At 37.1% G+C, this 14,702-nt stretch overlaps 1 protein-coding gene across 5 annotated transcripts in view; it reads left to right on the forward strand.

The window, feature by feature from the left end:
• Positions 1 to 14,702, forward strand: part of STXBP4 (syntaxin binding protein 4) — a 219,997-nt gene that overhangs the window by 16,109 nt on the left and 189,186 nt on the right. For all 5 annotated transcript variants that reach the window (XR_015721309.1, XM_045773046.2, XM_045773041.2 and 2 more), the window contains 3 exons: positions 10,072 to 10,178; positions 10,689 to 10,908; positions 11,903 to 11,981. Coding sequence is in view for 4 of the 5 variants with exons in the window: in XM_045773046.2 (XP_045629002.1) it covers positions 10,072 to 10,178; positions 10,689 to 10,908; positions 11,903 to 11,981 (406 nt within the window). In the remaining variant the exon portion in view is untranslated. The remainder of the gene's footprint in view (positions 1 to 10,071; positions 10,179 to 10,688; positions 10,909 to 11,902; positions 11,982 to 14,702) is intronic.

A 14,702-nucleotide genomic window follows, 5' to 3' on the forward strand; every position in this document is an offset into this window, starting at 1 on the left:
AACTTGAAGTACATCATTTAGCCTCTCCTAAGTACAAAACAAACAAGGAAACTCAGCATATAAAATCTGCTGATTTCTAAATTTGCAATAATTCTTGTTGAGTTTATTAATTATATCACTCATTAGTTGCCCACATGAGAAATTAAATATTTATTTATTTATTTATTTATTTATTTATTTATTTATTTATTTATTTTTAGGGATTAGAGAGCCTTACTCTCCTCTTCACTGTAAGAAATATGTAAATCATGATTTCTTTTTTGCTGTGGTTGCTAGGAAGCTCAGATCCAAATTTGAAGCACAATATCAGCAACTTAAGAAACTAGTTAACTATATTTGCATTTTCATTTCTCTTAAATTTCATTTGCCATTTCTGTTTTATTAATGTAATTCTATATGTCTTTTGAAAATTGCCTCCTGTCCTTTTTGGAGAGATACAGAATATAAAGAATTTAATAAAATATTGTATTAATGTCAAGCTGTGTAGAATGAGAAAGGATCCTTTTATCATTAAGTTTGTTCATATTGTTGTTTTTCTCTTATTTGTTTTGGTTCAATAAATAATAGTCTTGCCCTTAGCCCCACCCTCATTGCAAACACTTGTTTAGCAAGCAGTTTATCTAATCAACTGCTTCACCGATAATTTGCAAAATAATAGAAATGATTTCAATTGTTTCAAGTTTGTTGAGATAATAGGATACACTTACCATATTGTAAGTATTATACAATAAATTTAGGATGTTATAATGTAAATTGTTACCTATTGAATTTAAATTATTAAGCAAATAAAGCTATACTTAAATACTAAATTTGAACAAATTAGTCTTGTAAGAATTGAGATATTTAGGACTACTTTAGTTGAGAGATGTATGTGTGTGAGATGTGTGTGTGTGTTCACTATAGCCAAGATATTTCTTTTTTTTTTTTAAAGATTTTATTTATTTATTTGACAGAGATAGAGACAGCCAGCGAGAGAGGGAACACAAGCAGGGGGAGTGGGAGAGGAAGAAGCAGGCTCATAGCAGAGGAGCCCGATGTGGGGCTCCATCCCATAACGCCGGGATCACGCCCTGAGCCGAAGGCAGACGCTTAACGACTATGCCACCCAGGCGCCCCTAGCCAAGATATTTCTTAAACCACACTTCATATAATGCAATAACAGATCATGATATCTAACGAGTGATAAAAATTTGCTGTTATGATAAGCATCAGTGTGTGCTTTTTATTCCCATGTAAATATCTGTAGTTAAAGTAATAAATTGATAGCAGGGTGTGGAGTGACTTCATCTGCTATCAGTGGTAGCAGACTGAAAATTACAGTTAAATACTTTCTCTTGGTTTTTCTTAGAATTTCATTGTTTGGAAGGGTATCAAAAAGCAGGCATTTAACGAACTATATTCTATATTTACCACTAGAGAGCAGCACAGAGTTATTAATGTTCCTTGACAGTATCTGGTCCAGTCCAAAGGAAGAAAACAGCTAAAACAGAGATAGGTGGAATAAGTAGGCTTGGTATGCTTACACTTATTTTTGTATACTTCCTCAAGATGGAGAGTTACGTGCACATTTATTCAACAAATGCAAGTTAATGCAATTTTATTTTTAAATGATTTTATTAATAATAGCATTTACTGTGTTCTAAATGCTGTTAGGCATGTTAATAAATTTCTAATCTGCACAAAATTTCTGCAATAGTAGATGTATTCATACAACAGGAAACATAGGTTCATAAGATTATCCTTATTAAGTTGCTAAACTGTGCGACTTAATATTTTTTAAATGCATGTGAGTGCTTTCACTAGCTCTACTTTTATTTTAATATGATATTATTTCAGAGCTAACAATATAGGCAGTCCCCAAGCTTATAGATGGATTATATAACATTTATATTCCCAAACTTCACGTGTTAAGGGGCTGTTGGAACTCAGAAGGAATCTTCTTTAGTTAATCATGGTTAGCTGCCTCAGCCCCCACCACCACTTCCTTACACATACGTGAATGTTTTCCAATGGCAAAAAAAAAAAAAAAAAATACAGTCCTGGTTCAGTGACCAAAACACCATGTTTCTTTGAAAAACATATTCGGAATTAAAACTTGGAGCATCTTGACACATTTTTTCCAGTTGAAGTAGAAGAAAAAATTCTCCCAGCACCAAGTGTTAGAGGAAGCCTATAGGGTGAGAACAAATATACTAGGTATGTATATACAAATATTACAAATATACTAACTAGTATATACAAATATACTAGTTAAGGAAATATGAGAATTCCAAGGCCCTTTTCTTTTCTTTTTAAAGATTTTATTTATTTATTTATTTGACAGCCAGATAGGGAACACAAGCAGGGGGAGTGGGAGAGGAAGAAGCAGGCTTCCAGTGGAGGAGCCTGATGTGGGGCTCGATCCTATAACGCTGGGATCACGCCCTGAGCCAAAGGCAGACGCTTAAGGACTGTGCTACCCAGGTGCCCCTCCAAGACCCTTTTCATCCCACCAGCCAGTCCCATATCAGTCTGAAGTCCTCAGTGTTCAGTCTTAGACCTTTCTCTGGCTGAGACACTCCTTTGAGCTTTATACCCACATATCCAATTGCCTGGTCAGCATTTCCATTTGGATCTCCTTAAGGCATCTCAGATTCACTATATCTGAGGCAAGATTCATGGTAGTCACACCACACCCTCATCTGCCCATCTGTTCCCAAACAGAGCTGCTTCCTCTGTTCCCAGTCTCGGTGAATGACACCTTCCAGTTGCATAAAGTCAGAAAACCTGAAAGCATCCTAACTACTTCCTTTCCCTTAATACCCCTACCCAAGTTTATTAGCATGTGCTGTTGCTTTTTTTACTCTCTAAATATCTCTTGAACCCATCAGTCTCCTTGATCTCCTATGACCATCACATAGTTTATCAGACCTCATGATAGCTTCGCCTGCTCTTATGCACCACGCCTATCCCCCCCCCCCATCTATCATACTAATACTCAGTTGCCTGCAAGGTTCTGTATAATATGACTTCTGCCCTTATTTCTCTGACTCTCCATCTTTATGCTTCCAGAATGGTATTCTTTCAGTTCCTGGAAGCTCTTTCTCATTTGCTGTTCCCTCTGACTGGAAACACACCCACACCACCACTACCATTACTTCCAAATAGCTGTTCAAGGACTAATTCCTAAGGAATGTGTTTTCTGTGCCCTCCAGTTTATTTTATGGTTTTTTTTTTTTTAAGATTTTATTTATTTATTTGAGAGAAAGAGGACAAGCAGGCGGGAAGGGACAGAAGGAGAGGGAGAAGCAGACTCCCCTCTGAGCAGGGAGCCAGACATGGAGCTCGATCCCAGGACCCTGAAATCATGACCTGAGCCAAAGACAGATGCTTAACCGCCTGAGCCACCCAGGGGCCCCTGTGCCCCCCAGTTTAGTCTAGATCTTTTTTCCTATATGTGCTCCTAGATCCTGTTCCTTTCCTTTATATCACTTATCTCAGTTTGTAAGCATACATCCATATCCGTGATTGTCTTATCAGGTCTGTCTGAACCATAAGACAGTATGTTTCCTAAGTGCAAGGATTCTATCTGATTTTATTCACAATACTATCCTTCGTCCCCAGTGTGATGCCTGGCACATACTAATTGCTCAGGTAATGTTTATGAATGAATGATCCCTTCGGCATTCTGTCATGTTTCTGAGAGTTACTCATCTGCCTGTTTGCTATTCTGCTGCCGCCGTCTGGCTCCACACCAAGTACCTCTCTTCCCTGGCCCTTTGTGTTAGATTCTGGACGCGAAATGTCTTTGAAGTTTTCAAATGTTTTTGTTTGTTTCTTTGTTTTTCTGCTGTTAGTGAAAGGAAAGCAGGCAGTATCAAAAGCTTTTTTCAAACCTGATACTACATTTCCTATTTCATTTAACTGACTCTAAGACATATAGTAAAGCACATACATACAAGCTCCCTGGGATGAATCTTAGAATCAATTTCATAGGGTAATTGGCAGCATTTTCTTCTCTTAGTGCTACATAAAATAACAGTGTATCCTACAAGCAGTGTCACTTTAAATTTGGTAAATTCAGGACTTTTTTCTTTCCCCAGTCTAACTCTATAGGTAAAGACAATGATCACGTAGATATAGATACTAATGGTTAGTCACTGTTCACAAAGGGTTGAAGTAGGACATATTTATCTTTCAGAGGAAGTCTGTTTTCAGAATATGCTGAGCATATCCCTGGAACCGGGGGACCAAGGCCTCTGGATGGCACAGTGTAAAGAAACCAGTCCCATTGATGGGAGCTAAAGAAGTAGCAGCCAAGAGGGTTCACTTTACAAGTCACTCTCTTTTCTCCTTTGCCATTATTACTTCTGTCAGAGCCACCTTAATTTCCTCAGACTGTTTCCTGGCCCTGATTAATTTGATTGTGGGCTTACTCTGTACCTGGCACTATGCTGGGGAAACAACCATGAAAAGGACACGGTTCCGGCCAACTGAAATAATCAGGGCTGCTAGTTTGGAAGTTGCTGGATTAATGCGCTCTAATAGGAGAGAAAAAGATATGTAAGCAAATAGGGACAGTAAGTGTAATAGCAGAGGTAAGTAAAAGTGCTTTTGGAGCAGGGAGAGAACAATTAAGTAATTCCAGGCAGTGGGGCAAACTTACCGCACAGAAAGCGTTTGCATTTGGCTGTGAGGTTTAAGTGCGAGTTTATCAGAGAAGTGGCGGGGTTGGTGGTGGCATTCTAGACAGGAATTAGGATGTGTAAGAGCATTAGGGTTCCAAAGACCATGGCTGGTTTGATGAACATTTTCTAAGACTAGAATGAAGAATTTATGTGCTGAGGAGGGAAGGTGAACAGTGAGGCTGAAAAAAGTTGGTTGCAGCTAGCTTGTTGTGCTGGGTTTGGAAAGTTAAGGAGTTTTCAACTTTTACCCGTGGGCACCCATTAACGGGTTTTGTTTTGTTGTTGTTGTTGTTGTTTTTTAAGAGCGGGAGAGAGAGAGAGGGTTGGGACAGAGGGAGAGAGAGAATCTTAAGCAGGCTGTACACCCAGCGCAGAGCCTGCCCTCAGGATCCTGAGATTGTGACCTGAGCCAAAATCAAGAGTTGGACACTTAACCGACTGAGCCACCCAGGCGACCCCCCCCAAAGGTTCTTAATTTGAGGAGTAACAGGATTAAATTTATATCAATGCAAAAATTACAGCAGGCATGGAATTGATTCAACTCACTTTTATTTAACACCTACAACATGCTAGGATTTTACGTATGTTCTTCCAGTTACAGCAACCTCGTGCGACAGGTATTTATCTCCACTTTACAGCTAAGAAAATGAAGTCTCATAGAGATTAAGCAACTTTCCTAAATTCACATTAATGACTGGCAGGCAACAGAAGTTGACAGTTTCTGAGAGTATGGAAAAGGAACCAGAAGTCTTGCAGGAGCATTCCTTAGTATTTAGGACTGAGTTAGTTAAATCAGTCAGGCCGTGTAGATGGTATGGTAATATGGTAACATTAGAAAACTACATAATGGTCATTATAAATGAACAGCGCTGGTAGTTTTCAATAGAAGCGTCTAAATGGTCAGGAGTATGTTATTACTTTCAACATTTTTGTAAATATTGACAGGAAATAATGAAGACTTTGAAGGTGAAGGGCATGTGAAAGTGTTATACAGTTGCTCAGTAACCACTGTATCCAAACCCAGACAGTGTGGAAGAAGCCTCGGCATGTCCCCAAAGTTCATTTCTTCACATATACATTCATCCAACTGGGGCAGGACTCACTGGTTTGAATGCCAGACTCCAAAAGAAATAGCTTTGTTTGAGTTTGCAGGTTCTGACTTTTAAACAGGTTCAGAAATTCACATGCTTGGCTAAGATCTTGTTCTAGGAGGCAAAGGAAAGGAAAAAAAAAAAACACCACTGTAAATACTTTTTAGAAAAAAGATATATATATAAATACCAAAAGCTACCGTCAGAAGGCATTATTCTTCCTCTCTTCTCTGACTCTTGTCCTGCTGGAAAATTCTCCTTCAATAGTACATCAGTGTGCTTTAATATAAGATACGTTATATTGTGTTCATGAGAGCTTTTCCCTCTGTATTGCTAATACTGAACAGTCTGAGATAATACTGAACAGTCTGAGAGGAGAATGTGGGAGATAGTAGGTCCGCCGAAACCCTGTTGCCTACCTCTGTTTAATGTAGCCTTTTTCTCTGCAACCCTGACAGCCAGCTGTGGTCTGTATAAGACGTATGGACACAGGAACTACCTCAAACAGTTTTGACTGTAGTTCTGTGTTTCTCGTGGATGAGACTGTGTGACTCTCCAGCCCTTTCCTCTCCCTCTATTTGTTTATGAACATCTAGCTAGCAAGTTGTAGAGCTCAAGTTAGTATTCAGGTCTGTCTGGCTGCCAAACCTTGGGTTCTTTCCAGTTCTGTCCACTGCCTCTGAAGTCTCCTGCCCGGTTGAAAGAATTGTCATCTGACAGTATTTCCAGTTATTACTGTCTGCCACCCCGATTCTAAAAAATGCTTTCTTTCCTTGTCCTTGTCAGTGTCCTTTATGTGCTTTGCTCCAGTGAAACAGGGCTTTCTTCATTTTCTCCATTTTTCCCCTAAATTGTTGCCAGGCTTTGTGATACAAGTCAATGGTAGTATTAAGCCATTAAATTTCAGCTATAATCTACCTTACTAAGCTGATTCTAGTGAGGAACTATTTTGTAGATTCCAAATGGTCTAGAGCTGGATTTAATAATGACATTTATTTAATTTCACTATTTATTAATTTACTTATTTTAAAATTAGATTAAAAATTTCTCCATTTGACCCTTACTTCCAATACCAGTTTTGGAATATAGAACCAAAACATAATTCAGCTAGTTAATTTGGGGGCTGGTGTTATGACCTCTTTTTATTTTGGGAGGTGGAGAATTTCTTTTCTATTTTATTTTATTTTATTTTATTTTATTTTATTTTATTTTATTTTATTTTATTTTATTTTATTTTATTTTATTTTTTATTAGGAGGCTCCATGCCTCCCTGTGAGGCTTGAACTCATGACCCTGAGATCAAGAGTTGTATGCTCTACCAACTAAGCCAGCCAGGCACCCCTCTTTTCTTTTTTATAATGTGGTACTTGACACGTGTAAATGAAGCATAACAATAGAATGAACACCTATGAATCTGCTTAAGAGTTCACCACTTGACTTAAAAAGAGTAGAAAATCTTGGGGCGCCTGGGTGGCGCAGTAGTTAAGTGTCAGCCTTCGGCTCAGGGCGTGATCCCAGCGTTCTGGGATCGAGCCCCACATCAGGCTCCTCTGCTGGGAGCCTGCTTCTTCCTCTCCCACTCCCCCTGCTTGTGTTCCCTCTCTCGCTGGGTGTCTCTCTCTGTCAAATAAATAAATAAAATCTTTAAAAAAAAAAAAAAAAGAGTAGAAAATCTTAAGTGCTACTGAGGCATTCCTGATCACATTCCCTGCATTCCCCACCCTTCCTCCTGGAAATAAGCGCTCTGGGATTTTGTTCATTCTCCCCTATTATTAGCCTTATCTTTTTGCCTATGGCAAAAATGTTGTTTATCTTGTTTATTGCCATTTCATCTTAACCTTGAGTAGATAACTGTCCTGAAACTAAAATTTTGCATATTAAACTGCAAGCTAAAGTATGTGTCTAAGTATGTCTGGGTAGAGTTGATTTAAATGCATATGTAACCAAACTCTGTAATAAGGTTTGGGCTCAAGCAATACAGAACTGTGTTTACAAAATTTTACAAAATCAGCTCTTTCATTTTACTGAACATGTAGGATCCATATGGTGGATACTCTCTCCATACTGCTTAGTCTTTTCCAGCATTACTATTGTGTTTTACTCCTCATACATTTATCAGTGGAAGGGGAAAAAAAAAATCACTTGTGAATATAGCAATTGTGTTCTGTTCTCTGACTTTGCTAGTTATATTTATAAAATACAAATTTCCAAATTTTATGTATTTTAAAATCAAACTCCCTTTTTCAGTCTAATTTTTTAAATAATGTTTGTGATTTAGAAGGGTCATAGAGTCATTATGCATTTAGGTGATAGTATCTTCTACATAGTATTTGAAATAACATGTTTCCATAAAGTTTTTTGATAAGTATTTTATATTTATCTTCCTGTGCACTCAGTATTGAGTGTAAAAGATAGCACTAAGTGTCTTTTTATTCTTATTTAAGATTTGTTTATTTATTTGAGAGAGAGCGAGCAGGGGGAGGGAGTCTTAAGCCGACTCCACGCTGAGCAGGGAGCCAAACACAGAGTTCAGTCTCATAACCCTGAGATCAAGACCTGAGCCAAAACCAAGAGTGGGATGCTTAACTGACTGAGCCACCCAGGTGTCCCTCAATAGTTATTTTTGTTTTTTAAAAAGACACTTAGGGGGTGCCTTGGTGGCACAGTCAGTTAAGCTTCTGGCTCTTGTTTTCCACTCAGGTCACGATCTTAGGGTCATGGGAACCAGCCCTGTTGGGCTCCCGCTCAGTGTGGAATCTTCTTGAGATTCTTTTCCCCTCTGCTCTTCCCGTGCCCCTCACACTTTCTCTAAAATAAATAAATAAATAAATAAATAAATAAATAAATAAATAAATAAATAAAGTTTAAATATTCTTTTTTTTAAAAAACTACTGTTATTTAGTTGTAAAGTAACCATAAATCACCATTATTATGTATAATGAAGTTCAGATCAAAGATCAGTTATCCAAGGGATATATCTTAGATATGACTTTGGAGATTGAATTTGTGGAACTTACTTAAATGCCATTAGGGTGAAAATCTAGCTTTTTAATCATATAAGCTTCTACCCCAGTTACAGAGATATTGCTTTCTGTCCTTGTGTATATAAATGATAATTGAGACAAGTCAGGAACTGCAAATGAAGAGAGCTCATTCTTCTTTTCCAGTTTGAATTAAGAAAAAAGGTAAAGACTGGGAAACCAGCCGAACAAATCCATTAAATCTTGTAATCAGTGGGCTCTGTCTTACCCAGTTAGGCTAGTTACAGCCAGAGCCAGGTCCCAGCAGACCATGTAAGGCAGCTGGTTGTAAGTGATCCTCTTTAGTAGGACGTGACTAAAGCTGTATGTACAGCAGCTAGGCCTGAGTCACAGGAGGTACAACAGATCCAGTAAAGAGCTGAAATATGGGTAGAATCAATCTAATTAAAATCTTTGACTGAATTTTTTTTTAAGATTTTATTTATTTATTTATTTATTTATTTATTTATTTATTTATGAGAGAGAGCACGCACGTGTGTGAGAGAGAGACCACAGGTGGAGGGAGGGGCAGAGGGAGAAGCAGGCTCCCCAATGAGCAGGGAGCCCTGTGCGGGTCTCCATCCCAGGACCCTGGGAGCTGGACCTGGGCCGAAGGCAGACTCTTAACCGACTGAGCCACCCAGACGCCCTTGACTAAATTTTTAAAAGTCTTAACTATGGAATAAACCTTACCAGTTTTGTGGGATGAGAGATGCAGGTTTGCTCAGAAACTAAAATGAATGAGTTTTATATTCTGAAATATTCTAGAATTATTTGACTTACTTATCACAGAGTCAGTGCTATATCCGTCTCATAGTACCAATCTTATTTTTTTTAAGACTTTATTTGAAAGAGAGCAAGCAGGGGAAGAGAGAGGGACAAGCTGACTCCCCACTGAGCAGGGAGCTCGACGTGGGGTTCAGTCCCCAAACCCTGGGATCATGACCTGAGCCAAAGACAGATACTTAACCGACTGAGCCACCCAGGCATCCCCAGTACTGAGCTCTTAAAACCGGTCTTTTCCTGGTGTACCAGGGTATGTCTTCATGTGCCTCTTCAAGATTCCTTAGTGTGTAAATGTAGCTCGCATGTACATGAACTGTTCATTTCATTCACGTATGTAGACAAACCAGGGTTTAGCTGTTGAGGTTTTTTTTGTCCAAGATTTTCTTTTTACTCCTTCATTAAGAGACTGTTCACTAAAAGTTTTCTGTGGTTTAGTTGTATCAATTAGTTGTTTTTTCTTAACACCATCATTATTAATTTCTTTATATATATTATTACTTTTATTAGGATGGACGTTTGAAGCCAGGAGATCAGCTTGTCTCAATAAACAAGGAATCTATGATCGGCGTATCCTTTGAAGAAGCAAAAAGCGTAATTACCAGAGCCAAGTTGAGGTAACTATCCTATCCATAAGTTGGAATGAGTTAGTTAACATGTCTTTTCAAAAACAGTAATTTAAGAGATTTAAATACTTTAGATCATATATATATATATATATATATATGTATATGTATATGTGTATGGATATATATGTATGGATATATATATGTATATATATGTATGGATATATATATGTATATGTGTATATATATATATTTTTTTATTCATTTATTTAGTTTTAGAGAGAGCATGCCCGTGAGCCGGGGTGGGGGAGGGCAGAGGGAGAGGAAAAGAGAGAATCTCAGGCAGACTCCCTGCTGAGCAGCAGAACCCAACATGGGACTCAATCTCACAACCCTGAGATCCTGACCTGAGCTGAAATCAAGGGTTTGACATTTAACTGACTGAGCCACCCAGGCACCCCCTGAAATAAGTATATTTTAATAATACTTGAAACATTATCTTAAAATTCGGTTGTACTATATCCACACTATATCCATAAAGTGATTTCTTTTTAATGCTAGGTCAGAACCTGCTTGGGAGATAGCATTCATAAGACAAAAATCTGATGGCAGTCATCCAGAGAATCCATCTTGTCCATCTTTTTTACAAGCTTCAGGAGAATATGGACCTCAAGTCTCGACATTTAGCCTTCTTCCTTCTCCCCCTGAAATTCTAATTCCAAAGACCTCATCCACTCCCCAGACTACGGATACCATTTTATCTTCTTTTAGGATAAATCCGGTAATCTTATATTTCTCTGTGTATTTATGCAGTCCATAAGTCCCCTATAAGTTTTTATGTTTGTTATATACAATAGAATTATAATTTTAGTAGTGCAGTTTTTTTTAACAGATTGGTATTTCCTTGAAAGTTCTTTTTTTTTTTTCTGTTTGATATTTTTATACTGTGCTATCAGTAATATAATTTTTCAAGTCACTGTGTCTTTTGTCCAGAAAGTCATGATCAGGAATGGCCTCACGGAGATAAGCCTAGTTGTCACTCAAAACTGTGTTAGGAATGTCATATGTATTTTCAGAAAGTCTCTAATATGGTTTAATTTATTCTTATTTCTGTTTCCTGCTTCACTGAAGACAGGCAGTCTTCCTTTTTGTTCCTTAGCTTTTTTCCTGCACAGTGAGGCTAATCCTAATTACCCAGTGTAGGTGGATATGGTTCCCTCACGTGTGCATGCTAATACCTAGTTCACCCCAGTAGACTCACACAGAGGGGGGAGTTTCTACATCAAAATCGACAGTTGATTACTAATTGCTCTAGTCTGCTAACAAAATCAAACTTTTTATAGAATAGGGCATATACTCTTAAAACCTATGTTGGCTATAAAACAAAATAGGAAATTCAGGTAGGCTTTCAGTTAATGGAATAAAATTCATCAAAGCCAATTTTAGTTTCAGGGACCTGCTAATAAGATACAGAGTATAAGATTTTCTGTCGGTCCCTTATACTTTTTTATTAGGGGTTATAATAGCTTTTCAATGATAAGGTGTGAGGCCTTATATTTTGTTGTCTTGGATATGGTAGAGCTGAAAGCAGGTGTTACCTTTACTTCTGAAATGCTTTGTTTGGAGATAAATATACCAAAATTTTAGAGATCTCATATTTTTGGACTGCCGCTTTAATCTCTTAAACCATTCTTTTTATGTTAACGTGAGCTTCTAGTCTGGTCTTTGACCTACTTTAGAAAATGACATTTTATGCTCTTCCTTTTCTTTCATAGATAAAAACTGGATACAAGAAGACAGAACAGACTCCAGTTCCTTCTTCGGAAAACAGCCCTACGGATATGTCTAATACAGGTAAATGCACATTTAATTCCTCTTTACTGTTATTTCTTTCAATTACTCTTTCTCAATGAGGAGTACATAATGTGACTTAATAGACTTTAAAGAAGGGTGCATTATGCCTTTTTTCCTTCAATGAATAAAAGAGCAAAATGAATGTATTGTGCAATGGTCCCTGTTAGATTATGTCTTTTATTAGAAATTTTCCTGAACAAAGCGTTGAAATTTTAAGATGCATTATCATAACGGTGTCTATGAAGCTGTAATAATCAATGAACTGTTGAAATCAAATAATGTAAACTCTTCTTTAAATCAAGATTAGGTTGCCTTGTCCTTTTAGGAAAATACTGGTGAGGTTCATTAAATGCACCTTTCAGAGAAATTATAGATGGGAGCATAGCTTAAGAAAAGATGTATAAAGATGTATGTTTTTGGTTTTTTTTAAAGAAGAGATGGTATAGATGAAATTAAAAAGAACATCAGTATTATGAATTGAATATTATCAGTTATAATTACCATGAAATGATTTACTGACTTTTTAAAACAATAAAGTATTAATTGTGTAAGCCTCCCATAAAAAAATAATTTTTATCAAACTGTGAAGTTTCTGTTAGTGGCTCCAATATTGAGAAAAAAACTTTCCCTTTAAATTATCTCCAAAAATTAAGTACAACAACAATCAAAAACCAATGCTTATAGAAAGGAAAAGTTAATTACATACGTCTAAAAATTACATACGTCTAAAAATTGGTACCTGTATATTTTAATTTTTAATAGCATCAATCTAGATCAGAATTGCAAAATAAAGACAAATTAGCATAAATTACATAGTATCTTAGTCCATTTGGGCTGCTATAACAAAATACCACAGACTGGGTAGCTTATAAACAATAGACGTGTGTTTCTAACAGTTCTGGGGGCTGGAAATCCAGGATCAAGCTACTAGCATGGTCCCAGTGAGAGCCTTTTTCAGGTTGTAGACCTCATGTCCTCACATGGAGACCTGTGGGGTCTCTTCAATCAGAACACTAATCCCATTCAGGAGAACTCCACCCTCACGACCTCGGCCCCTCCCAAAGGCCCCATCTCCCAATACCATCATCTTGGGGGTTAGAATTTTGACATATGCATTTGGGGAGGACACAAACATTCAGACCACAGTACAGAGGCACCACACTTAACAGGAATTTATAGCGGATTCCATAGTAGTTTCCTCTGATTTGGAGTAGTATTTACTAGTGAGTTGGTAGCAGTCTCTAGCCATAAATTATATGCCCTTTTTACTTGGTAGGATTCCTTGACTCTTGGAAACTTTATTAGTATTATCCCCTTTATGTAATTAATTTCCATTCTCTTGATGTATTGTTTTTATTTTAAACCGTGAACACATGTGAGGAAGAAAAAAATATATAAATGAAGGAAGTGAACATTGGTGAGAATATATTTATGTAACTTTTTTTTAATTTTGAAAGTAATTGGACTGCTCATTGCCTCTCTTAGTCTTTTATTAGTTCAGGAAGCACTTACTCAGCTTGTCATGTGCATAGAAAACATAGTTGTAGGAATTATGAAGGAATAAGGATATTTTCCATCAGATACTTAATTGTCGTGAAATAAAATATAGGGTTAAAAAAAACCTTCATTATTCAGATTAGAAAACATAAATGTATGTGTTTATTTTATTGGATACCTCCCGCTTGCGGTGTTCTCTGTTAACTAGAGCAGGGTGTGGGTGGTTTCTGTACTCAAAGGAACATACGATCTTGTCACAGATAGTGTGAAGATGTGAACAAAGTGGATAAGGAAAGAAGTGGCCTGAGTGTGGTGTAGGGAAGGCATAGGCTCTGAATGCAAATGTAGAGGTTCATTTCTTTGCTTCCAACTTATTAGCTGTGTAACCTTGAAATAGTTGCCTCATGGCTCTTTATGAATATTAAATGAGATCGTGCATATCAAGCACTTAGCTTCATAATTGGTACATAGCATATGCTCAGTAAATTTTGATGTTATTATTATTAATATCACAGAACCCACTGAAGAGAGTGTAGCTCAGATAATATTTCAGGGTATGTTTTTAGCGTGGAAACAAAAGCTCCCATCCTTATATCAATTTTGCATCCTCCTCTTGCCCCCCCATAGTACATAGTACATAGTAAAGAATTTGTCACAACATGCAGAAATTTCTTCGCAAAAATCAGACATCATCCAGATCTTGAAAGAAGTAGTTAAGCATCAATTGATAGATGAAGGAGGTCTCCTTAAGTGAAGGAAGCACCATGAGCAAAAGCATAGAACAAAGGATGAGCTAGATGTCAGGTGACCCTAGGAGGCAGATCTGATTAGAATAAAGAGATCCCAGAATAATGAATAAAGTGAGGTAAATTCACATCAGTGACTAAAAGAAACAGTGCTCTATTTTGTAATAGAAAAATGATTTAATGAAGAAATATTTGACTGAGCCACATGAAAAGTGTAAATATTAAAATACAACTAAAATAGAACGTTTTTCTAGGGTAGAATTAGCATTGAGTTAGTCCAAGTTTTTATTTTCACATAAGTGTAGTAGGGCAGATATTTCTGGGAGGGGGAACAAAATCTACTCTAAATTATCTCTAGGTAACTTATATACATTGTGATTTGTCTGTATAAGCACTTAATTATAGATTGTTCCCAAATTGAACCCTTAACTGTCACATCTAAACTCCTTCAGCCAGTTGGTATTTATTCAAAAAATGT

Source organism: Ursus americanus, chromosome 23, assembly GCF_024610735.1.
Source record: "Ursus americanus isolate L20-20 chromosome 23, mUrsAme1.1.p, whole genome shotgun sequence".
In the NCBI taxonomy this organism is placed as follows: Eukaryota; Metazoa; Chordata; class Mammalia; order Carnivora; family Ursidae; genus Ursus; species Ursus americanus.